The 27,261-nt window shown below is 46.4% G+C and overlaps 1 protein-coding gene and 1 pseudogene across 3 annotated transcripts in view; one reads left to right on the top strand and one right to left on the bottom strand.

The window, feature by feature from the left end:
• The window catches only part of LOC144142882 (carboxyl-terminal PDZ ligand of neuronal nitric oxide synthase protein-like), a 117,274-nt gene that overhangs the window by 87,383 nt on the left and 2,630 nt on the right, over nt 1-27,261 (bottom strand). For all 3 annotated transcript variants that reach the window (XM_077674710.1, XM_077674725.1, XM_077674717.1), the window contains exons 4-7: nt 26,902-26,960; nt 25,126-25,234; nt 18,435-18,585; nt 13,827-14,026 (exon numbers count right to left, since the gene is read on the bottom strand). In XM_077674710.1, coding sequence (XP_077530836.1) covers nt 13,827-14,026; nt 18,435-18,585; nt 25,126-25,234; nt 26,902-26,960 — 519 coding nt within the window. The remainder of the gene's footprint in view (nt 1-13,826; nt 14,027-18,434; nt 18,586-25,125; nt 25,235-26,901; nt 26,961-27,261) is intronic.
• Nucleotides 6,319-6,896, top strand: LOC144174568 (uncharacterized; annotated as a pseudogene).

The following is a 27,261-nucleotide window of genomic DNA, read 5'->3' as shown; positions in this document are numbered from 1 at the left end:
GAAAGCAGACACTTTGCGTCCGTTCCCCATGACTGATGCGATAGTACCTTTAAAATGTTCATCGTTTTCAGGCATTTCGTTTTTAGTAATTTAATATGCGGTATAAATGTGAGTTTGTGGTCAAGTAAAATACCCAGAAACTTGTGTTCACTTTTTACTGGTATGGGCTGACCTTGTAATGTAATACAAGCAGGGGGATGGACACCACGCCGCCTGGAAAAAACCACAACAGCACTTTTATCAGCATTAAACATAAACCCGTTCTTGTCAGCACATGTAACCAGTCTGTTGGCACTTAATTGGATTTGGCGTTCACAAATTGATAAATTACAGGACTTAGAACTAACTTGAATGTCATCAACATAAGTGGAGTATGAGACAGTTTGTGGGAGAACATTTTTTAGTGAACTCATTTTAACAGGAAGAAGTCCGCAGCTCAGCACTCCCCCCTGGGGTACACCATTTTCTTGAACAAAGGTTCTAGACAGCACATTACCCACACAAACACGAAATGTGCGATCAGAGAGATAGTCCTTAATAACGTTGAGCATATTACCAGTAAGGCCAAATGACTGCAAATCTAGCAATATACCGTATCGCCATGTTCTATCATACGCCTTCTCCATGTCAAAGAACACGGAGAAGCAGTGTTGCTTATGGATGAAGGCGTCTTTCACATATGATTCAAATGCAACCAGGCTATCTGTAGTTGACCTTCCAGACCTGAAGCCTGTCTGATTTTTGTCTAACAGACCATTAAACTCGAGAAAGTACAATAGTCGCCGATTTATCATTTTTTCGAGCATCTTACATAAACAACTCGTCAAGGCGATGGGTCTGTAACTCGCAGCAAGACAGGATTCTTTTCCTTCTTTTAGAAGCGGTACAACGATAGCCTCTTTCCATGTTCTTGGAAAACGACCTGTTTGCCATATTTTGTTAAAGAGAGAGAGTATTGCATGCAGGGTTTCACTGTGTAGGTGTCTGATCATGTCATAGCTGATTCGGTCAGCTCCAGGGGCTGACTTACCACATGTCGAGAGTGCACTCATCAATTCAAGCATAGTAAATGGAGCATTATATCCCTCATTCGAGTGTTGGTTCACACGAAGGGGCTGACGCTCTGCTGCCTTCTTATGCTGTAAAAATGTTTGTGTATAATGTGAAGAACTGAATACATGTTCAAAGCGTTTCCCAAGAGTATCTGCTTGATCTTTTACTGAGTTACCCACACTACTTACTAGGGGAATAGGATGACTGTTGTATCCTTTTAGCTTCTTTATTCTAGTCCAGACTTTCCTAGAATCCGTATAAGAATTTATAGATGATATAAACCTGGTCCAACTTTCGTTTTTTGCCGTACGTCGCGTACGCTTCCCTTTAGCTTTTGCCTGCTTAAACTTGAGAAGGTTGTCGGCCGTGGGGTAGCGGCGTAAAAGTGCCCATGCCTTGTTCTGTTCAGACCGTGCACGCGCGCAGTCCTCATTCCACCATGGTCTGGGTTTTGGGAGAGTTTTAAAAGTAGTCTCTGGAATGCTTTTCTGAGCAGAGTCAAGAATGTGGGCTGTAATCAGTGAACTTGCTGCTTCAACATCTAAATGGCATATTGTTGTAGGGGGTAGCCTGGAAAGTTCTTTGTATGTTTTCCAGTCAGCTGCTTGTAATTTAAATGTTCGAAGTGGTTCTGTGCCTTGAGAGTCATTGTTTACAGCAGTTAGTTTTGCAGGAAAATGATCACTGCCATACGGGTTGTTAAATACACTCCATTCAAGCACAGGCAGTAAGATTGCAGAGCCAATTGCAAGGTCTATTGCTGAGTATGTGTGGTGTGTGGAGTTGTAATATGTGGGGCGTTTCTTATTAAGGATGCAACATCCGGATGTCGTGACAAACCTTTCAATGAGCCGCCCTCGAGCATCGGCTCGCACAGATCCCCAGATGGGGTTGTGAGCATTACAATCACCGGTTATGATTTAAGGTTCAGGTAGTTCATTGATTAGGTTTTCTAATTCGACGTTGGAAAGGCGATAGTCGGGTGAAATGTAGAGAGAGCAAACTGTCACTAGTTTGCCAAAAACTATGGCTCTGACAGCTACAGCTTCAAGTGACGTCTGTAGCTGGAGGTACTGACAAGCCACAGATTTTTGGAGTACTATTGCCACACCACCAGACGGCTGGATGCAATTTTGTCTGTCCTTACGGTAAACAATGTACTGTGTTAGGAAGTTTGTCTGTGATGGGCGCAGGTGTGTTTCTTGGAGACACAGTATTTGTGGTTTGTGATTGGTGAGGATGTCATAAATATCGTCTAGATTTCTTAACAACCCCCTACAATTCCAGTACATAACACTTTCAGCAGCCATGAAAATGAGCAAAAGAGAAAAAAGGATCATGTTCTGGATCATGTTTTTTCCCCTCTTTTTAGCAGGCCGTGTTTCGGGGCCCTTCTGAGCAGGTTCACTTAAGTTTTGGGGTCATTTCCAGGGGCAGCGACTTTACTGGCCTTTGGTTTGGTCGGTTTGCCACGACCTGTGGCACCGTGGCGCTCCTGTGATGCCTCAGGAGCAGACGTACTTGGAGAGACATCCATGGCCTCAACCGCGGTTTCTGAAGTTGAAAGATTGTCAGAACCAGACTTTGTGCTAGAGGCCGTAGCCGCAGCACTGGGCACAGCTGGAACAGCAGTAGCCACAGGAGCAGTCTTCTGCTGTTGCACAGGTGCCTGAGACGAGGCCAGGTCAACATTGCTGACCTGGACAGGAGTCGTGCTGGCGGCCTTTCGCCCAGCACTAGGTCGGAGTGCAGCAGCAGAAGCCACAGTAGCGACTTTCTGCTGCTGAGTGGGGGGCTGCGACGGGACCAGGTCAGCCTCGCTGTACTGGGTGCCCGCATCTACCAGACGACGCCCCACCCCCCGGAGAGCTGCGTCTGCGTAACTTTTGCCCGATAGCAAGGCATGCTTCAGGCGTGCTTGTGGGAACGTTAGGTTCTCAGTGACTTTCAGTTGGATTATTTCTTTTTCTTTTTTGAATGATGGACATGCACGTGAGAAGGCAGAGTGTGGTCCACTGCAGTTTGGGCATTTCACTTGTGCTTGTTACAATCGTCACTGGTGTGGTCAGTGCTTGCGCAGTGAGCACAGATGGATCCGCCACGGCACGACAGAGTTCCATGGCCATACTTCTGGCACTTGAAACACCTTCGCGGATTAGGTATGTATGGACGCACTGGACAGGAAATAAATGCAGCATGGACCGATTCGGGAAGTGTTGGACGGTTGAAAGTCAAAACAATGTGCTTAGTTCGGATTTCCTCACCTGCACGACGTATAGTTACCCTCCGCACAGCTGTTACGCCTTGGTCTTTGAGCCCTTCGAGGAGATCGTCTTCATTCTCATGAAGTAGTTCTCGTTCAGAGATGACGCCTTGGGTTGTGTTTAGGCTACGATGTGGCGTGACCGTCACTTTTAGTTGAGCCAGGGTGTCTTGTTTCAGGAGGTTTTCACTTTGGTTTTTTCTTTGTACTTCTACCAGCAGGTCACCTGAGGCAAGTTTTTTTGCATGGTAGTCTTTCCCAACGATGTTCTCGAGGCATTTTGCAATGAGGAACACCGATTTTTTTGCTAGGGGTGCATTTTCTTCGTCAGAGTGTACCACAAGGTATTTGTTAAAGGTTTCGACAGGTGGAGCTGCTCTGATGCTAAGTACTTCGGTGCGGCCCCTTTTCAGGGACCGATCAGTTTTTTTTGGGATGGAAAAAGAAGCCATAAATACATGGTGTACATTCGGTAGCAAGGCCGGCCGCCCACCACCGAGCCCAACAAGGGAACGTGACTCAACACGCTAGCCGTACCTTGCCACTATAATCCTATGCTCGGGATCGAGGGTGACGTCTTTGCACAGGATTAACCCTCGCCGCCTGGAAAAACTTAGAAATACGGAAGAAATGAGATGACAGGACAGTGTTAGGAAAGGAAATAGGAAAGAGAAAGAGCTGAGAGGAGGACAGGAAAAGGCGACTGGCTGATTCCCCCCGGGCGGGTCAGACCGGGGGCACCGTCTGCGAGAAGCAGGGGCCGAAGTGGCGTGTTGCCGCTGCTGGGGGGCCGTAAAGGTCCAAAACAACCCCAACTTTGGCTCAGCCACCAGGTTCCCCTTTTCCCCGGACACGGCAAAGCCACGCACAGCCGGGACGTGGGTGGGTCCAACCCACATGTGCTCGGGTCCGTGGTGTTGCAAGACACCAAGTGCCTACGGCAGTAGGCACCCCTGCGGAGCTCGGGACCGTGCAACGTGGCGTCATTCGAGCTCAAGTGGCGTCCAGTTTTAGGGGGGAGGAGTGTGGGAATCGTGAAGAACCGCGACCCGCGATCCCAAGCCGGCGCGCGCTTCGGGAGAGACGCTTGTGCGCTGAAACCGGTCCGGCGCTCCGCTGGTTCATCGACATCCCCCGAGAGATGGCACCACCAATCCGTGCGGGCATAGGCGCGCGGGGGCGGGCGGCGCGAACGTGTGCACGCGGGAGTCTGGAGAGTCTCGGTGGAGACCCGGTCGGGGCTGGTCCGGCGGAACAGCGCGGTGATGTCGGCGGATACATGCATCTCAGGTGGGAACTTGTTTGTCACGCTCCGTGAGTGCCTACCTCCCGTTCGCGATCACGGCCCGGACGGCGTGATTCGTGAACGCCGTCGAGCCTTGTGCTCGCATGCTTTGGGATTCCCCAAATAAACGGCTGTGCTTCGGCACTACTGTCTACAGTAGAATCTCGAGGATACGATTCTGGGTGATACGAATTTCGGGATGATACGAATTTCTCAAAAGTCCCGGCAAAATTGCATTGTTTGCAATGGGAAAAATTTCGGCTGTTACGAACGGACCTGCGCGGCCCGGCGGATGATACGAACGAGCCGGCGAGGCGCCCGACTGCCGAACAAGCAAGTGACGGCTCTCTCTCCCCATTTGTCACTCTTTTTTCTCCAGAAACGGCCAGGCTGTTGTTTTCTGCTCGCGAAAACGCGCCCCGTACGCCCCATGCGCGCCGCGAAACCTCTCGCACACTGCGCGCGCCGCGGCCGGCGGCGGCAACATGGCGGTGGCTTCGGCCGCGAAGTGGCACGGCCGCTTGAGCGACTGCTTCTAGCCGCTCTTTAAAATGCCGCTCAAGGCAGACACGAAGTTTCTTGTGCAGTAAAGGAGCTGATAACGTTGGCGAAAACGGTACTATAAAACACCATCCGCGCCGCTAGTGAAAGCGCCCATAAAATATCTGCCGGAGTGCTAAGCCTAAACATCTCGGGCAGAGCCAGCGGGCTGTCTTGAGCGTTTCGCAAGTCGTCAGCGTCTTTTTCTGACCGAGGTAGGAGATACCGCGGGCGCGAAATCGTCAATGCAGCCTTGAAAATACAGCGCGCGCAAAGCCGAGGCGTGCGAATCGCGTGCAAAAACGCACCATGCGGTTCACGCTTGACTGTTGCGGCGTGTAGCGAGCTTGGACACCGGGAGTGAGGAGACAAGCGCGAAGCTAGGCGAAGCGTTACACGCTCCAAAAAGGACTGCTTTGTTGACGTGGGGGTTTAAAAAAAGCAGAAAAAATCATGGATTTGTTCACACGAAAGTAAGAAAAGAAATAAACGAAAACTTTTTTCAGCGCTCAATTTTTTGGTCTGTGTTGGTTCATACGAATATTTTTCGCGGTCCCGCGAGATTCGTATCATCGAGATTCTACTGTACTGTGTTCTCGTATCGGCGGACCTCGCTGGGCTGCCGTAGGCATGGGAGCCCGCGTGGTTGACACACCGGGGAGCTAGCGTGGTGGCTTACGCCAGGACTGGCTAGGTCGCCCCGAGGAACCCCTCACATATCCCACAACATCAAACGCTGGACACCCGCAGGGCTGTGTGTTACGGCGGCAAGCAAGGCACGGCCTGTGTGACAGTTTTATTGGCTGCCAATATGGATGGAAGCACGAAGCTGCAACCACTTGCGGTAGGGAAGTGCCAAACCCCGAGGTGCATGCACAATCGCTTCAGTATTCCGGTGGCATATGCCTGGAATAAGAAGTCATGGACGACGCGAGATATTTTCCAGAAATGGTTGAAGGTGTGGGATTTGGACCTGGCGTGTCAGGGTCGCAAGGTATGCCTCATAGTTGACAACTGCACGGCACACCACACCGATGTCCAACTAAGCAACATTGAAGTGAAGTTTTTGCCACCTAACAGCACGTCCAAGCTTCAACCTTTGGACCAGGGCTTTATTCGCCCTTTCAAGTCCATCTATAAGTGTCGGCTGATTTACATGTTGTTGGTTAAGCTCCGAATGGGCCAAGGTCTGAAGATAGACCTTTTGGGTGTCATTCAGATGCTCAAAGCCTCTTGGGATAATGTCAAGCAGTCAAGCAGTCAACACTAGCTAACTGCTTTCGACATGCGGGCTTCGTTGGCCGCACTGAAGAAGCTTCAGAGGAAGCAACCAATGAAGCAGAATTGGACGGTGCAGAAGAAGAATGCAAGCTCGAAAAAGCCTGGGGCCAGTTGGAGCTCTTTGTTGGTGCTGAGCCACAAAGCACGTGCATCGATGTCTTTGTTGGCGGTGACGACAGCACCAGAACAACGGGGGAGTTGACGGACATGGAGATCGTAGTGGAGGTTACAACTGAGCGGACAAACGAAGACGCTGCCGAGGTTGAACCCGCAAGCGCTGATAGTACCCCACTCCCGACTTCGACCGAGGCTTCAGCGGCTTTGGCTCTACTGCACCGCTACTGCAGCGCTATAGAAGGCACCGGCCTATTGCTTGTGGAACGTGTGGACAACGTTGAGGAAGCCGTGTTTAAACACGCCACTGACAACAAGAAGCAGGCTACCCTGCTGCAGTACTTTAAGCAAAAAAAATAAATACTTTGAATCTCCAAGTGAGTATTTACTGCACGATTCATTCATCTATTGATTTGTACCAGTTTATGACGCATTTTTTACGTGATTTTATATATCGAATTCTGGCTATTTTGCGGGCACCACGCTGTTCGAAATATTGAGGTTTCACTGTATATTTAGCGCGTTCTCATGTAATTTGCGAACCTTCAGCTGAAATCCTAAGTTAAAACAAAGAAGAAAAAGAAAAAACTCTCACTTTGTGCCCCTCTCCCCTCCAGGGTGTCTACGCTGGCCTGCCAGCCATGCGCCTCGTGCCACGTGACCCCCATGATGTCTGGCGCTAGCTTGGGCTGCCAGCCCCGCGCCTCGAGTACGCGAGATAAGCAGGGAAGGCTCACACGGACGAGCGAATTAAGAGGGCGAAACTGTAACTACCACGGACAAACGAAATGAATGATTGTACGAAGCGGCAATGGAAAAAAAAAGCAGTAGACTGGAGCGACAACGTGGCTTTCAAAGACACCGATAAGCAGAGAGAAGAAAAGGGGGAGAGAGAGCGTGGTGAAAGGAAGAAACTTTAATTGAGTGAGTGAGGAAAGCGGGTGTTGGGTTGCGTGGTATGTGTTTTCAGGTTTGTTGGCTCGATGGGAGCTTCGAATTCCCTGTGTGCCAGTGACCTGCACTTTGACTTTTTGAGTTGGCGTTCTGCTGCCACGTGGGACCATCGAAATTTAGTTCCTGCCTGCCAGTACCCACATGCTTGCTTGAGTCTCCTCAGCAAGTGGTCTGCCCTGCCTGTGGACCTTTGCACATCAAGTAGTGTCAAACAGGGGTTGAAAACAAAGAAAGGTCGGGACGAGGCGGCGAAACGGTGTAAAAGAGGGTAAAAACGCCGGTTTATTCGAGCCAGGGTCTGTCGTATAGGGGTGAGACAGCTGAATCAGATTTGGGAGCAGTTTTTGGAGCAGCGAAATCTCGATTTTGGAACAGAAGAACCTTGATTTGGAGCAGAATGATGACATTTCTTACGTCCCCCTTAGGAGCCTAAAAATCAAATTTTTGGCAACTCGGGGGGGGAGAAGGGGGGGAGTCCACTTTTTAATGGGTTTTGAACGTACATAACACTGAAACAGCCTTTCAATGAAGTTTTTTCTACTAGAGTATCACAAGGCACGAACTGCACTACCTTTCTACAAGCCATTTATAAATTCTTAGGCTCTATGCATAGATAGCATGGAGTGCCGTTGAAAACATCGAATCGAAAAACTAAGCAATCGTAAGGCATTTTCATTATCATGTGAATGCTGAAATTATTATTTTTGTAATCCCAGACTCGGCTTTACACACAATTGTAGAGGCAGGGCAAAAGTTGCGCAAGCAAGGTGACAATCTTCGCACCCCACCAGCCCTCCCATTTCAATCCCCAAGGTGCGCATTCACTACGATCGCAATTTGAACAACGTTGGTATGTTTAGCCACCTCCCTTTTGGCATTAAATTTCATTTCAGATAGATTAACCATTATTACTAGCGTGCAATAATAGCCCGTCCCGCTATCGGCCACTGCTTGAACATTTTGCGGCGATGTAGCCTGCACCGCCACTTCTGCAGTGTCGATCGTCTCATTTCCGCCACTCGCAAGCTTGCTGTCAAAGGCTGCAATAACTCAGCGTTTTATTATAACACCGCAACGACTCCGAAATTTCACTTCAAGCATGCACCGCGCCTCTCACTCGAGGCCGAAACACAGCAAATTCACGGGCCTCACGTTGTTTTTGATGAACTCCTGTTCTTCGAGTCGCGCAACTTCCCGCAACAGATCAAACGACTAAATGTAAACACAGCTACCCCCATAACCAAAACCGTAGTAGAAATCGGTGACGAGCACTCTGCCTGAACCACGAGCAACTGCTTCACCCGACGGCCATGTTTTCCCATATTCACCACACCAAGATGGCGGCGCCCAGTAATGTCGTTCTGGAGATATACGGCGCTCCGAAAATTGCCGTCTTTTCATCAATTTTCACCAGTAGTTTGTTGCCTGAGTACACATACGTATTTTTTCTACAGGACTTTGCAATTGTTTTCCACGGGAAAACTTTAAAAAACTCACAGAATATAACATGTGCAACCCGACATGGTGACCTTCGAAAAACAATCTTGGGGACAATTTTATGCAGGATTTTTATTGTATGATCAATCAATTAAACCTTTACAAACAGGATAACCTTGGTATGCCGTCAGTAAGCATTTTTCCCCCAGTGAAACTGGCGGGAGCGTTAAAATCCTTGGCTCAGACTGTTTTGGGGCAGTTTGGCGCAATTTTTGCAATTTTCAAGCTTTTGGAGCAGCCTGGCGCTGGAAAGCAGATTTGTATCAAAAGTGCGCAATATGCGCAGCTGTCTCACCCCTGGTCGTATGAAGTGGACCGTGTGCACCCGAGCGTCTTATCGTCGGGGTTTTTAATGCATTGTTTCTATGGGGAGTTTCTGGGGACCACGGTGATCCGTCATAAGAAGGGAGTCATCGTAAAACCAGGGGACGTAGTGGGAATGCAACATTTGCGCGTACCAACGCGTTTGGCTTCCCCGCATTGCTTGCTCCTCGCGGGAACTTGCTTGGCGAGACGCCGACAAGGAGGATCTTCCTCCTCTCTTCCTCTTGTGGCCGGCGAGAGCGCGCAGGATGCAAGCTGCGGAGGTTGGTGTTCGGGAAGCGACAGGATGCGCCTGGTGACCTCCTTCCTTCAAGGATTGGGCAAGAAGAATGTGACCATGGCTGCCATCGGTGTCCAGAGAGGCAAACGCAAGCGCGCTGAGGCACCCCAGAGATGGCTGTGGTTGCGGTGAGTTGAACCTCTCGATTCCCTTAAAGGGGTCCTGAAATACCTTCCGCCGATGCATGGATCTACATGTAACCAAATAAGACAATGTATTGGCAATCTCCTCCCGCAAGAATTTTGTTAAAGCGATGAGTATTAGCTGAGAAATCGTAAATCAAAAACCGCGCATTATCGTCGCGCCGCGTTTCCTCCTCTTTTCAACGGTTGACGGTGCGCGAGCACTGCCTCCCATGATGCTGCGCTAGTCAGCGGTGACGTACTTCCGCATTACGCTCCTCCGACTGCCGTCTGCTACGGGCAAGTTTTGTTGACACCATGAATTCCGCACTCCGCTCAAGGATGGATAAGCGAACAAAAAATCTGGCCAGATGTGTGCGGTGGCCTGGCCTTGCCCTTTCGCGGTGTGCGTTGCTGCAGTGCAGCACGTGACTTTTAATCGGCGGCGAACTCGGAGCCGCTGGGGAGGATCTTGCGCTCGGTCCCTTTCATGCACCGCGCACTGTTTATCCAAAAAGCGCCGTATCAGATGTGGCCCCGCTGGTGCCGGGTCTTATTTTGCGGTGGTGGTAATTCCTGCCGGCGCCATGTGAAAAAGACATTTTAAGCCGATACAGAACCCGTGCACAAAACGCTTCAATCATGTGACCAGTTCAGCTTGGGGCGACGCGTGGTGGAGAGCGGCAACGTTGGCTAAACATGCTCCGGCGCGGCTCTGAGCTTTCTAGCGCTGGAGCGAGCGCCTTTCTTTGACGATCTCAAACATCGGTTGCCTTGGCAACAAGGCACAAACCGCCCCAGAGGTTAGTTACGGTTGCGTGATCCCGGTTCAGCTTGGGGCCCCACCTCGCGGCATATGGGCACTGCAGGCATACTGCTCACTCTCATTTGGAAGTGCGAGATGCGTTTGGCATTACAGGAGGCGATGGTGTGTGTGTTGTGGACGCCTTTGTTTTGCGATGAAATGCGACGTTGTGCTTCTGCGGGTGGATAGTGCTTCCCATGGCCTGGATTATCTTTCTCGAGCGACGTACGACTCAACCTCGCATGGGGTATGTGCAGTGTGCATGGCTAAAAACCATCTCGGCTTGCGCGCCAGAGTTAAGTGACTTGCTGTTCATCCCCGCAAACCGCGCGCGAGGTGAGTGCCGAATTTACGAGGGGCAGGAGGAGGCAGCCCATCGTCTGTCAATCGCGGTTCAGACTTGCAACGCATGTTGTGACGTTGTGTTCGTTCGAAACGCATCTCTGGATTGTTTTGAAGTGGAAAAAAATGTATCCGTCAAACCTGGGCATTCGGCTCAGGGCGTTCTCTGCGATTGCACGAAAGAAGTGCCACGGGGCTTCAAGGCTTTCTTTATGGGACGTACTCCGGTAAGAGAATATCCATGTCGTGTTATGGCCGTGTTGCATTCAATACGAACGGTTAAGCGTTTGTTTACACTTGTTTCGTTTGTTGTAAAATGTCCAAGCACTCCGGCACTACGCTGGCAGATCAGCTGGCGAGTCGACGCTGAGCAGACGACTCATCTCTTTGCCGGAAGTGCGTGAAAAAGCCGCCCAATAGCAGGATGTCTAGCTCATGACGAACATCGGGGAATCGATGATGTAGACATGTGAAGATGGCGGCGTCCAAAAACACGAAGGAAAGGGTGAGAAAAAAGCGACAAACTTTGCAACAAAAGTGTGAGCTTTCCGCTGCGCGTAAAAGAGTAATACTTGGCCCAGATGACCTTGACGACCCAATCTAACGATTGCGTTACTTCATTTAGTGTGCTCAAAATGCCTTTCAGGGCCCCTTTAAATGGCCTGGGCGGGGAAATGGATCTTCGCAGCCAACCAGCTCGCTTGCATGCATTATCAATGTTTGTTATTCAGCAATAAATGTCATTGAGCAAAAACACTTGTTGCTTCCTTTGTTCCGTCCCCGCCGCGGCTAGAACGGAAACAGAGTGCAGCCGCAGGGTGAAAGATATCTTGCTAGCTGGGCGAAACAAGAGGACAAAGGCTGACAGTGTTTCTCGTCACCACTCTACCTACTTTACCACTCTAAATCCCAAATGTACCATCGAGGTTGCACTGTAATGGTAGTTCTTTGGTTTGGAGGGGAATAAAGAGGTAAAGCTAACATTGACGAACCTCCAAAGGAACACATGTCCAAGAAGTTCACATTAGACAAGACCCATGGACTGGAAGGCCCACAGTATGCCGTTTGTCAAGAGCATTAAAAGCAAGCAGCCTCGACATTTCATGGCAACAAAATATTGGCAACAAAACTAGAGGTTTTGCAGCATCAACTGTTTTAAGTTGCTTGGGCTTCGAATACATTTTCCTGAGAATTTGTGGACAGTGATTCTAAGCACAAATTGCCCATTAACTCTTTTGTTAACAAGCCTATTCAAACCGATCACCAATGATCGATGCTTTATAGTGCCAATTTCAACATGTTGCAGTCATTTCTTGTACACCTAATGCATTCCAGCGGTCAGTGTAGGCACTGCACTTTTAGTATCAGTTTAAATTTTCCTGCTCCGGCGACACTGAGAGTTTTTACATTTTTTGCGAGCTGAGGCGCATGTGTTTTTGCGAAAGGGGGCGTGGCTGCTGCACTTGACAAAAAAACATGCCGCTTGTGGTTATGCTGCCTTACTATCAATTTTTTTAATGGGAAGGCTCCTAGCAGGTGAAATACCAAAATGTGTTGTCAGCTTTGTAATCCGACAGTGTTGAGAGGTGATAATTACCTGAAAATGACACCAACGATTCACTAGTGACCTTTGGTTCAGAGAAGCAGTAGCTCTATTCTGCCAAAGCTTATTTCTGAAGGTCCCCCTGCATGTCTAACAAGTGGACCTGGCATTTTCAGCCAGTTTCCAGCAGTTACAGTTTCATTTTTGCATTGCAAAATTCATATTTGGCGCTACTACACAGTTACCCAACGGCGAGCCAATTTGCCATGGCGCCTCCATCGCCCGCTACTGTTTCTTGAAAAGAGCACACCGCTCATGATTCTATTTCACCCACGCCTTACTTCTGCGATAACAGCTTCAGCTGAAAGTCGAAAGATAACACCAAGTTGTCAGATATTCAGACGACGAAAGCGCTTCCGATCGGCCTTGAACACTGCCAGCTGTTCACCGGCCAGTTTCGTTTCCGTATGAGGGTATTTCCGGAGTTCTAGTGTCGCTTCTTAGTAGAACTACCTATTCTGACAAAGTCTCCAACAGAATTGATAGTTTCTTTTTCAAAACTGTTAGGTGGTACTGCAATATGGGAGACTCGTAGTGCTGAAATCTCTTTACCTCGCGACGGCTGCTTGATCAAAGCTTGCTGGTCAGGATTCTAACGCATCGCTTATTCCTCCAAGCAGGGCTACCATGGTGAGTCAGAATATGATGATAAGCTGCAAATGAAAGTTCTGACAGATAAGCGATGATCAGAACTTTAACAAGCATCCACCACCGAGTTTGGCTTTCAACTCTGAACGGATTTCTTCGCATCGCTTGCTTGCCCTGAACTTCATGCTGGCCGTTAATCATTGATAAGGTGTTTTTACATCACGTGGGGACTACTTGGTGCCTCTAATAATGTCAAACCACCAGATTTCTTCCATACAACAATCCAAAATTCCGCATTTTGAAATTGAGGTTGGGCTTCACCACAAGGCATGGGCACCACACATGCTAACATTTTCTTTTATATCTAGCAAATTGCACTGCGCAACTCATTTTTTTTTTTCAAGAACAGGTTCTTGAAACGTTTACCGACAAAATGTATATTTTAAATTTTTTCTACTACTGGTGGTTTGTTATAGACAACTTCCTTTTCTTCATTTTCTTCGACGCCTGGACCAACATTTTTAATTTGATAATTTTTTTTGCAATCATTATTTATGAAAATATCATTAAAACTGGTGGTGCACACTATGTCACTGCATTATGTGCCTAACCAATATGTTTAGGAGGAGGAGGAAGTGGTTGTTGGGGGTGAGGGAGGGGGAGATAGGGGCCGATCAATATGTTTAGCACAAAAAAACTATTTTCTTGGACCCAGGCCAATTTCCCAAAGTAACAAGAAAATTCAGAGGCACATGGGAGAGCAAAAGTAACTCACTGTGGGCACCACCTGGTTGACAGCTGGTTGTGACGACTGCAGGAGGGCCTGCTGTGAGCTCCCAGTAGCTGGCGAAGATGAACTGCAGTGAGATTCCTGGTGCGATGATCCCAGCGGACTAGCTGCTCCCTGCTGTGGTGCCAGCGGCTTGGTGTCGTCACACGTGCTGTCCCCCTCAAACTTCTCGCTCTGGTCCTTTTCTGGAAGTGGTTGAACCGTGGCAACTGTAAGCAGTTTCGTCCACGTTCAACAGCCCCGCGCAGCAGCCCCTCGGAGGGAGTCCCCGACGCCTACGTACTACCCCCACACTCCTGCCCCACACAGTGACAAATGCACAATTCAATGCTGCCATTCCTATCCAATGCTGTACACGTCCAGTAGACGAGATCACCCCCATCAAACCAAGCTCTCTGCCTATTGGAAGGAGCTGCCTACCCTGATGGTAATGCACGATCACCACTGACCAACAACAAATCCGGGGTCAAAGTGTGTCAGACTTTTCTTTCTGCTGCCACTGAACATCAATGCCTGGCATCAGGCATCTTGCCAAGTTGGTACGCAAGATCCCAGGCATAAATTCTGGCTGCGTGTGGGTGGTTTAAGGGCACAGGGTAAGGCGAAATTTTGAAAAAATGACTTTTTGTTTTTCTTCGCAATTAGGGAAGTTCAATTCCTTGCGCACATTTTCCATATTCACACTTGACTTAAAAAGTCTTATTTCTCGCTAAAAAGCAGTTTTCCCGTAATTAAGTAGTAAGTGCCCACATGCTCTTAAGAATGTTTTCAGGGTTTATTGTCATTTTTTTATCAAAAACTTCCAGTTTCAGATCAAAATGCTTTTCTGGAACCAGCTGTATTAAGAAATTGCATAGCAACCATTGCAGACCTGATTTTTCAGTGAGGGCAATCCCAAGACACTGTTGCACGTTTTTTCCACATTTGCCCTTCGAAGCTGCGAACAAAAAAAACATCTTTTTTGGGATTCACACTGTAATGATTGTAACATTGGATGCTGTTCTTTTATTAAATGATGAATCAACGCATGAGCCAGCATTTTCAAATCATTCAGACCAAAACCTGGAAGCAACACCACCATTAAGTGGCTTAAAGAGGTTGACCACAAGCAAAATACTTTGTGAGCAGATCTGTACGATGGTGCACAAAGTAGTCAAGGAAGGACAGACGACCGGGTGAAAAGCAAAAAAATGACTTTGGCAGTGATTATGAAGCTGGTGCTTTTTAAATAAATGGCTCCAGTGGTAATTTTGGCAAAAAAGTATTGTGCTTAACCTCTTTTTTTACTTTAAACTCAATTATCTCAAAACAATGTTTTTTCTTACATAGGTACCATTATTTCCTATATCGTTCACGATAACGAGCTGATTTTTTTCCCCTGTCATCTACATAACGTTTCACACCTGCTGTACTAGAATTTAAAGTATGCACGCAACAGTTTTTTTGTTACACAATTTTTAATGCTAAAATAATGCCAAAATTTAGGTACTAACAGACACAAAATTATAAAAAACTGAAATTTTTAAGGATGTTCATAATTCTAGTACAGTTAAAAGAGCACAAAATTTGAAAGAAAATGATATATATGTTATGTAGATACCTTTTTTAGATGCCGAGAAAAATGTACCTCAAAATGGCCAAAAATGCATGGGAAGTATAGGGCTTACCCTGTGCCCTTAAGGCCCTAAAGCTAGTTTTGGTGCCCCTTTTGCCTCTCTATTACTTGTTTCCTTGGGCTGCAGTATGTTTTGTGTCATTCGGGCAAAATTTGAAGACAGAAAAATAATAACTGGCTATAACAGAAGTTGGCAGATGGTACATTAATTTTTCCTCCCTCATTATCAATATGAACTTTTTGGCCTCACCCCGCCTTAGCACTTCACAATAGTTTGTTTCTTACTCGACCACCACCTTTTAACACTCACCCCCACCACCATACCCAATTTTTACCCTAAAAAAATTTAAACGTGAGTTTTGCTGGGTAGATGCGAAGGGTACAGTACAAACTTTGCTTTAAAGATAGCAAAAAAAAATTTTTCCTACACCTCTGTCAAAAAATACTGTTACTTGATTACTGTTACAAATATCATTATTCATAAGTCAGCCAACTCCAAAAATTCATACGGCCATAAAATTTTGCAATAAAAATTCCTCGAACGTAACCTAGCCAAACCAGACGAAGACAACAGCCTCAAAACAAAACTAGAACAGCCCTTATTAGCTCCAAACCTGCTCGAGCTCACTCAACATCGTTGTCATCGCTCACTTTGTTGTTACTGTCCTTGTAGCTGTCATCCCCACAGAGTGTGCACAATGTATTCGGTGCTGTCAAGTGTATCTGCAACGCTGCCCTTTTTCAACGAGTCTGTGGTCAAGCTTTTTGGGATTTCATACCAAGCTTCTCTGAGGCCCCCTCCAATGCGAACGTTTTATCAATGCCGAGTTGCTGCCGAGTCGCCGTTTTAGACATAGCTACGTAGCGTGCAATGTTACCAAGGCTGGAGAGCCTAGCAGGGCACTCCTTGCAATGTGAAAAGTAGTGTGCGAGGCAGGTCAAAGCAATAAAATTGAAAATACTGCGAACACAATTATTATAATTAGAATTTGGTTATTGTTACCTGAACAGACTAAGTTACCTGAACAGCAGAGTCCAGATACAAATGCGCCTGAAAGCCTGAGTGAGCAGATGATGCGTCCGGTTTTGCCACTTCACTTCTGCCTTTCCCTTAAATTATGTAAGCAGCATCATTTCATCTGTATTTTTCTTTCTTGTCTTTTATCATGGCTTCAAAAAATTCTTATCCAAAAAAATCATGGGCTCTGCTTCGAACATTGGGCTTTCAAACGTGTTCCATTTTTCAGCATGCACCTCATACCACCAAGCCAAGGTGCACGACAGAGTGATACAGTTTGTTTATTTATTGCTGAGGACTACTTCTGTAGCTTTTACTGCATTGCATGCTACGTATGAAATGGAGTATGGGGATTCGACGAGCACTTCAGCCGTCAGCACAACTTTTCTTTCAAAGGCGCACTACAGCGAAACCGCTACCGACGTATTGGCACCAAGCAGGTGAACTTGAGCTGCCAACCCAATACAAAACACTCCGCAAACATAATCATAATGGCTCTGCCTGTTGCTTGTGCTTTGGCTGGCAACTACTGCGGATACTAGTGGCTACAATACTTCCTTTTTAGCGAACCATCTAGGCAGTACTAACTGCATGCTGTTCAGGTTTGGATGAGTACTTGGCAGATTTTAATATAAATCCCCAAATCTATGTTGCATAGCCCGACTTCTGTATCCCACTCTTAGAATTAAGTAAATGTGTCAACAGAGAAAATGGGATGTTTAAAATAAGCAATTTTACTGCCACATACCCAAGCAGCAATTCCCACTGACTGCTTCTTTACAAAGCATCAGCATATACCATGGTGAAACACCAAAAAACATCTATATTTTTTTAGTTTAGCACACCGAAGCTGCACCTGGGCTATGAAGCGCGCTGTAGTAGAAAGCTCAGGATTAATTTTGACTACTTGGGGATCTTTAACGTGAGTCAAAATATCGAACACATGGGCACTTGCGCATTCGCCTTCATCTGAAAAGCAGCTGCCGCAGCAGGGATCAAGTCCGTGTCTTTGGGCTCAGTAGCATAACGCCTTAGCCACTGCGCCACTGCCTAATTTCAGGAAGGCAGTCAAGCAGCACATGAAGAACATTAGACCTCCCTATTTTCAGGGAGTCCATAACCTCAGATTTCTTGTGGGGGGCCTGCTGAAGGCCAATTTTTGCTGAATCACGGAGAAAGCATCAATGCTACTTTTTTTTTTACTGCAATATGTGCACAATTCCTCTCACATTTTGTTCAATGGCCCAAAGTTTCAACAAAACAAGAAGAGGGTTTGCTAGAGCAGTAAATGAAAAACTGCACAGCTAACACTGACAACTATGCACTCCTAGTGTCACTAAATAAAACTACAGAGTCGACACTCTTTTCTTCTATTGTTCCATGCCGCCGCCGTGATCATTGGTCAGTTCGCATCATGTGAAAGTTGTTTACACTGCATTGTTCCGAATGTGAATCAGAGATAACGCACTTCGCGCAACATTTCAGCTGCAGAAGTGTGCCAGAAGACGCCGTGTTGCTGCATTTTTGGCACTGTTGTTTGCAAATGACCTCGTCAAAGCTCGTGGTGAGGACGCAGAAGCGGCAATCTGGCAACACTGATAAACACCAAAACGGCCGCTTGTTCACTTGCGTGCCTCAGTGACGATACTCTGTACCTTATTTAGTGACACTATGCCCTCCCAAGCAGCTCACAATGCAAAATTAGGTGTTCTCATTCGAAAGGGGAAATTAGGAGGTATACTTTGCTGCCACCGCAAAGCCATGTTTACCACACATGCACACACACATGCACAAATTCAGGTTGCTTGCAAATCAACTATTACGAAAATACTGCCCACACAATTGAGTTAAGCACGAAAGGCGAAAATGAAAACGTGGAAGCAGTTTTCATCAACTCCTCAGAGTTTTTATGGGGAGTTGATGAAGACCATCCCCGCAGCACAAAAGAGACACACACAACCTCTGGAAATGGAGTTGTCGCTGCTGCTATGTCGGGTGCCCGAGGGGATGCTGTCGGAGGTGACCAGGCTGGAGGTGGCGTTGGCCAGGCTCAGCTTGTGGCACACCTCGAAGGCCTGCCCAATGGTGCGCACCACCCGCATCGCCTGGCTCTGCACGACACACAACGCACAGGAAGAATTCGCACCACCACCAGTCTTTTACTTATATTGGACACTGGCACCACATCTGCTGGCTGCCCTGCCCTGCAGTGATGGGGCAGAACAGTGCTGTAAGCAGTGCCCAGCTCAAGTGTAGCCATTGGGTCACGCAACCAAAGCTTGCAACCAAGCTGCCATTCCCTAGGCCAGGCACCCCCGGCTAGCCTTCAAGAAGGAATACATTGCTATGAAGACAAAAAAGCACCCCAACAATGCAACAAGTGCAAAAACCGACAGACCAGTACACACGCTCACCATCAAGTAACCAGGCTGAGTGCAATAAGTTTATAAATCACGGTAAAGCAACGGCTTCAATGAGTACAGCACTGCCGAATTCAGTTCTCAGTTTCACCCTGTTAATGCAACAATAAAGAACTGTACAGAACAGGCAGGAGGAAGAGCAAGTTACAGAGTGTGCAATGTGGCTCCCGTTATGAAAAATAATACAAACTCCCATTCCAATGCTTTCACTAGCCGCCAACTAGATTAAAGTTGTATTAGGGAAAACAAGGGACTACACTCAAGCCACAGCCATGGCACCCCTCACCTGGAGGTCTATATCCTCCAAGCTAACGCTCCTCTGAAGTCCGGAAGTCCTTGCTAAATCTCTTGGTGGGGCACACCTTTTTGTAGCACTGATACAGCCAACAGTCTTGCTGTCACGTGTCCCATCTTGCACTGGCTTGGTTCTACTGTCTACTTCAGGTTCCCGAAACGAGATTTTCTTCCCTGCCTTGTTAATGTGCAACACTGACTCCTTCTCCTGGCTGGTCTTCCCTTGCTCGGTGCGGGAGCCAGACCTTCCAAACTTTTGAGAGAACGCTCTACGCATCTTTGAGTTGTGCAGCACCTCCCATCACTTGTGGCAGCTGTCACCTTGCGGTTGGACCGTTTGTGACACTGCAGGCATTGGGATCACGGGAGCACCGGCAAAGAAATTTGGCCAGCCAACAGGAGCCACCACCCAGGGCGGGCACACAGCAAAAAAACGGGACGCCGTGACACAGGCGCCACTGCATCCATACACTGCAGTCATCAATCGGCACATATCACCAAGAAAGCAATTACTTTGCGCATGGAAGGTTGTGATTGCAGTTTCCTTCACAACATGCAGATCCCTTTTACACACGTACTCTTCTTAAAGGCGCATCCCAATTCAATCACTTTCTTCTCGCACTCCAGGGATGCATCCCATCACAACACACAATGCTGCTCCACCACCAAAAGTCGCCAGTCACACAAAGTGCACCAGGTGCTTGCCGAACCAAATAAGCACCACACACATGCTTCACTTCCAACAGCGAGAGGGCGAGGGAGAGTCCCCCCCCCCCCCGACTCAAAAGCAAAATCGCTCCTTTTTCAGTCAACACCACACGAGATAGCTGCTGCAAGCTGCTGCTGCTGCAAGCTTGGAAGCCTGGAGAAATAACTGCACGCAGCACAACCCATCATCATGCCCTGCATGGGCTCCCATGCCTGGCTGGCCAGACCGGAGGCATAGATTGCCCAGCCTTACGTCACCCCAGTCGCGAGAAGCAGGCCAGCCCCCAGCCATTCTAAATTGGGCCCTCCCACTCACAGGCACGGGAATAGCACGTCAGGGAAGAGGGGGAGGGGAGCTCCGCCTCCCGCCTTTCTTTTTTTCTCTTGATGCGCTGCTCTGCGCAGCAGATGAGGGCATGCACTTTGTTCCCTGAGCAAACAATCAGAAATGTGCGCCTGTGTAAGCAGTGGGACCATTTGTCCCCTCAGCCATCGCCACTCCTACTCTCCACAGAACCTGTGCCCCAGGGCTAGCCCGGCTACAAGTGCCAGAAAATGCCGAATGGAGGAACTTTCCTGCCATGTAAACAACAATTTGTAACGACACACCTCTAAAAAATTTTGACTGGCAGACACGTATTGATTTCGGGTTTTTTTTTTTCTTCTTTTCCCATTAGCTACATTTTGGAGAGAGACACTGTCTAGACTGAAATAGATTATATTTGATTTGGACAAATGCAGCACTGAATAAGCTATGCAAGCAATGAGTGAAACAAAAACACTGAGCACTAGTACCCCGAATAAAGATCAGTGTCCATTCAGTTTACGGCCGTCTTCTGTTTGTTTAATTTTGCATTTATAACAAGGTGCATGATATGCACCTTTTGCACATATATAACAGCATAAAAGCCCATCGTAGAGTTGCAACGTAGGCATGGCCCTTTTTTTTCCCTTTTATTCCAACTGTCATGAACAATAGTGTGTAATACCTTTCCCCTTCCAGCTACTCCACTAAATAAAAAAGTTCTCCTGCTGTACTGTCGCACACAGACCCCCCCAAACTTGTGAATGTTACATGGGAACCTGGGGTAAAGCTTGGAACATTTAGGCTCACTGCAATGGCAGAGCCCAAACAACTGCAACACAAGCCAAGGTGAAAAAGCTGGTTCTGTGAAGAGCACACTGCTCTTTATCACACGCAAAATTTTTGCAAGTTTTTACTGATAAGGGTTAGCATTGCGAAGCCACACAATTTACTTGGAAGAAAGTTGTTTTAGTCAGTTTGGTAAGCTTTATAAGGGTCAACCAGGAAGACAGCAGTAGTAGTTCAATTGTTTTCAATAACAATAATACCAAATTGATTGGATATTTTACCATTCAGTGATTCAGACAACACAAATGTCAAAAGCCATTAAAAACAAAGTACCTAGCAGCCATGCTTGTGCTGCTTTCTGCACAAGGACTAAACGTTTAAGCAGAGAAAGGGCATATTACAAAAAAAGCAAGGAGAGCAAGACTAGAGTGATAAACATGTCGGCAACGCCAGAAAAAGGCTACAACGATGTCCTCCTTCTTGGACATGTGCACTTTACAAGCTTGATTCCCCACACGAGCCAACACAATGTCAGCACAAGCACAGATAATAGAGGTGAAGGCCATCTTCATGGCATACATTGGAGTAATGCCCGTGATATTTGCCTCACTCATACAAGACTTTGAAAGATGACCTTTGCTTCGCCCAAACGGACAAAAATGCACATCAAGCACATGTAGGTGGGAAAAGACACCTTTGCCCAAACTTTGTCAAATAACTGCTGCTTGAAGCCAGTTTGGATTATTCATATAAAGATGGTCTTATTCCCACATAAACAATGTTTGAAGCTGAGGGTCGACTCACAATAACCACCAAAGAATTACAACCGATTATATTAAGCAATGTTTGCAACTGAGCGAGTGAATGAAGTGACCAAATTAATCCAACCACCCCCACTACCTCCAAAATCAATATGGTCGACCTAAGTATGTGGACCAGCCATGGTAATAATCATAGCCTTGTTATTTGTTTCTTAGACACTTGCGCCTCTCTTAACCCACCTGAAAGTAGGTGGTGTTGGCAGCTTTACCTCTCCAACACAACCGTAATAAAAACACACTGAAGTGTAAAGCTGCAATAACGTGCCCACATTTTCCGACCCATTTTACACACACGTTTTAGCATAGCTGAAAATGAAATGTTCAGAAAAAACTGCAATGCCTATTTTAGTGACCTGGAGAAGCGAGCTGGTAAGCTGGGATGTGCCAACGATTACACAACCTGCACAGCAGGTGCACGTTTTGAGCCTCCAGACCAGTTCCCCAGCTATGTCAGTACAATTAACGGTGGTTGTATTTTAGTCTGCCCACAGGACAGTGTCTCAAAGCACAGCTAGCAGCTCATCTCAATTGTCGCATTAAGTTCTGTGACACTAGGCTAAATGGTGATAAGCAGCAGAACACACTGAACCATAGTGAACTACATTATGATTACGCAGAAAAATGTTGTGCCAGCATACTTCATTAGCAATACTTATCTGCATCTGTTGGCAGGAGGAAACATTTATGCAAAAAGCAATCCGATTATGAGTTTAGTTGCTTCTTAAGCTTTTTCTTGGCAATGAGTGCACTTCCTGGTCGCCTTAACACTTTCCTTACCCTGAAGAAGTGTGCTTTTTTCTAAGCTGAAAAAGCTTTTTTCTTACTCATAATACCCCCATAGAATAAGCTGCAGGACATCAAAATGTGACTAAACGAATGCCCTTTGGAATAACACCAGCAATACCAAATTATAAATAGCACGGGCTTCCCTATGAGATATACAGTACTTCACGAGAGACAGTGTACAGTCATCTATCACCAGATACCTAGTGCTGCGCCAAGTTGGTCTTCCAAAAAACTCAAACCAAATGCAACAGCAGTTAGGTGCATCTGATTACAGTGATTTCAGTTTTCTGAGCCAGCAGAAAGAAATGCACAAGCTAGAGAAAAAAATCCCCTTTGTTCTCCTCCTTGGAATGGGAACCGTGAAGGTAATGTAAACCTTGGAGATTCAGGTACGTACAGACCACAGCACTCACAACATCTCTGAATGTGGGCATTTAGCGAATATGATGGTGTGTTAACGGCCCTTGCATCCAAGATTACTGGGCATATGTTTTAAGATAAAACATTTCATCAAAACTTGTAGTTTGTAGCATATTTATACCCATATTTTGCAAGTAGTCAGAATTCTCACCCTTAGCCTTGATATAGTAATGACACATCCTACATCCATCCATATCAAGCCATAATATGGATGTCAGCAGCCCTATCCCGCCGGTAACACGTTGACTGCCTTGTCAACATGTTGCTGGCACGACCGGGATCCTGACAGTAATGGTTGTTCCTGTTAGTGTTCTAAGGTGAAGAAATGAACAGAGGATCACATCAATGTTTCAAGTGCAATAACAGAAGTTTGGGCACCCAGGAACGGCTGCATTTGCCGACTGTAAGCTAGTTTCTTCAAAGCCAAAAAGGTAGACAGATTGCCGGGTTTAACATGCTGAAGATACACCTGGACTATGAGGTACGCTGTAGCAGAGGGCTCCAGATTAATTTCAACCACCTGGTCATCTTTAAAGTGCGCCGAAATCTCGAACACACGGGCACTGTCGCTTTTCGCCTTCATCAGTGGCCGCCGTAGTCAAGATTGAACCCATGCATCCTTGGGCTTAGCGGCACAATGCCTTAGCCAGTGAGCCACCACCCCGGGTAAAGCCACAAGGAGAGACTGGGCTTGATTAGTAGACAAGTTCAGGAGACAAGTGTTCAAAACAGCCGAAGCAAAAACAGCTTCCTCCCACACTACCCAATCTCTCTGAGCGAGTTAATAAGACACCCAGTGTCTAGCAATATTAAAGTAGCTCGGTAGCTCGGCAGCATAAACACTGTTGTGGATACTAAGGATGGCACTTAAAAACCTGAATCTCATTTTTGCGTGCACTAAAGGCACACCAACTCTGTTTGTGTTCACAAAACCAACAGTTCTGCCAGTACTGATCATGACTAACTGCACCATAAATCCATTGCCACAAAAATCCCACAATACAGGCGAAAACTGCACAACAACATGAAGCCTTAGCTTCCCTTTTGGGTGCACATGACTGTGAAAGGGTGAAAGATGTGTGTTACATTCATGGGTGCCCTATGCATTTCAATAAAGAAGCCCAAAAATACAAAATTTTCAATTTCGTTTTCTAGCAGTGTGCAAAAGGCAGCAGAAACTAATCTGTATTATATTAAGCCATGATAAAAAATTTCCAGTGGCCCATTCACTAATTTCACACCATATATGTACAAGTATTTCAAGCTTCTCACTCGTATAGTCCCAATTATAGCATGCAACACTGCAACCAGAAACTATTTTCACAGTAGTTTGTTAAGCTGCAGTGAAATTAGTTGCAGTGCTGCAGTCAAGGCTTGTGCAGGTGTAGTAAAGGGCCGTACAGAGCACGAGTGGACTCCTGCAAAGTTTTAAAAACCATTCACCTCCCTGGGTTCCACGTCACACCCGATGTTATTGTACAGCTCAATTAGACTCAGTGTAGAGCCAACAGTTTATTGTCCCCAAGTTCGAGCTAGGCAACACAGTGCCCCCCTCACTCATATCAGCCAGACCAGCAGGGTTCTCACTAAGCTGCCATGCTCAAGTTAATAAAAAATTCCCAGTAATTAAAAATATAGGCCATAAAAAGTACTGGTTGGAAACTAAAGCTAAATTTTAAGGCTAATTCACTTGAAATAGCCTCCACATGGTTTCGATTTCAATGTAATGAAATGTCAAAGTAGTATGTAGTTGCAGTGATGGAGTAGGTAAATCCCACTTTGTGCAAAACACATTTCAATGTCTCTTTGCTGACTTGATGCTAACCATTTCAGGATGCATGCGACGCAGTTACAATTCTAAAATCACCCAACAAGAAAGCATTTGAGCTCAAAGGCCTCGACGATGACAGCAAAGGAGTGCCAAGTGTTCACTAAATGCTCAGGCATCGGATTGAGCTTAAAATCAAGATTTCCTCCCCTTTCTTTGTGCCTTAGGATGGCAACTTCTTGTATAAAAAAAAATATGTGCTCCTTAGGATGGCAACTCCTAGTATAAAAAAATTTCACCCATAAAGCAACAAAGTGCTGAAAAGCATTAAGTAAGCATACCTTCTTTTTGGACTTGAACACATTGCACTTGAACCCATTGCTACCACCATCCCGTGCAATGTAACTGAAGATCTTGAGGTCTTGAGAATCATGAGAGACATAGAAGATTCTGGAAAAGTACGACGACAAGCATACCCATTAAAAGTCACACACTGAAGTCACAAGTGAGCCCCTTCCAAGCGTTAGACAGAATGAAATTACCATTAGTACACGTAGTTTGCACAAAGCCAAATTAAATGCAAGAATGATGACCCTTAAGCACAATCCCAGGCAAGTCTGTCTGCTTTGGTATGCGTTACGTGAAAGTTTTAAATGCCCCAAATAGTACACTGGCACACTGATTGTCCACAAAGTGCACTTTGTAATAACGTGTTGGCACTCAGGTGCATGAAAGCACTACACCGCTGGTCTCCTCCGAAACTTTTCTGAAACCAAACGTAACAAGGAGACGAGGGTGGGAGAATACTTTTGCTGGTGATAGCCAGCTCAGCCTGAGCTACTGCGGAACTGTCTGTGGGACAAAGCATCACACGTGACCATAAGGAGACAGCCAGCATGTGCGACATGGACCAGCTGGGTAAAGTTGTAAAAAAAAAAAAAAAAAAAGTACAAGGCGCCTCCAATAAACTAAGTCTTCACACTCCAAATGCACGCAATGTGCCAAGCGATAACGGCAGGCAAAGCACAAGAAAACATCAATGCCTCTTTCCGACTATCCAGGATTGCTATGCATCATTTAATATGCACACCCACAATTTCAAGGGGACAGAATAGTTCCAGTAGTCTAGCAAAAATTTGACACTACTGAGCGTTATACCTGACACATACTCACATACAGTAATGCGTACTTAATAATGAAGCATAAAAAAAGGCACACATTTGCTGCATACCCCCAGCATATTCATTTGCAAGCAGAGTGAGACACCTTGGGAATGATGGTTGTGCATAGCAGATTACAATCTGCACACCAGGGGGATCACTCGTAGTGCAAGCCTTTTTTAATGCTTGCACCACCTTTCAAAGCTTGTGCCACCCTCCTCCCTTTCCTTGGCCACCTACACACAGTGGCCCCACACGTGTTTTGCCATGGCACTTTTTTTTTTCATATTTTTGTTCCAGCTGCCACTAAGAAAGCACTGAGAAAGCACTGCCCCACACCACAACAGAAAAAGCCTTATTTGACTGCTGCACGTAACCCTAAAAAAAAAAAAGAATAAGAATAAGAAGAAATGAAAGAAACAGAGACCAATCTTACAGCTACAGCAGCACTGCCATACAACTGAGCACACAACTTATAGTAAACACAACTTATAGTAAATTGTGCATTCAGCACCCAAGTAAAAACTACGAAAGTTGTTTTTTTGAACGTTGTTTTTTTCCACTAACGATTACTACAACAGAGACATATTATATACATTCCCATTATTTTTCTAGATGGAAAGGATTAAAGAACGGTTGCCTTCATAAGAAATCTCAACATAAAGATTCCTCCCTTACACAAGCTTATCAAGCTGCCGCAGACATGACTTACACGACTATTTAAATTTGTCATTTTTTTCCGCCACGTTACAACACTAGGTTGGGCTGACAAACTTTCAGGCCACTTCTTTTTTTTCTCTCTTTTATTGCGTTTGGAATACCACTGCTTTGATCATAGCAAAAAGTCCCTAGACATGCACAAAATAGAAACACAACTACCCATTCAGAATTACATGTGATACGTGGTGAAGTCATCCACCACACATGACAGCTTAAATGTCTTTGCAGTGTGCTCACCTGTAGATGGGGTGGTTCATAACGAGATACCTGTTGTCATCCCACGACCACTGATTTTTCTACAAAAGAGATACATTTTATAACATTACCAGCACAGTCAGTCTATGCTGACGCACAGTGCAGCATGACACACCAGCCTGCCATGCGATTAACACAAAGCCTCTAAATTTAGCTAATTTGATTCTACACTATGTAAATAGAAGCAAACTATGCTGCTATGTGCTTAGAACTAAAATTCCCCTATTTCGCTCTCTTTAAACTTACATCTGAAGGTGACCTAAGGCAATGGGGATTTCAAGAACAACAATAATGGATATTACAACCCAGCAAGAGAGGTTGTCAGTGCTTCATCCTGAGAAA

The sequence above is a fragment of the Haemaphysalis longicornis genome, unplaced genomic scaffold (assembly GCF_048455015.1).
Source record: "Haemaphysalis longicornis isolate Haplotype H1 unplaced genomic scaffold, Haemaphysalis longicornis Haplotype H1 scaffold_1, whole genome shotgun sequence".
NCBI lineage: Eukaryota > Metazoa > Arthropoda > Arachnida > Ixodida > Ixodidae > Haemaphysalis > Haemaphysalis longicornis.
This window is presented reverse-complemented; position numbering and strand designations above follow the sequence as displayed.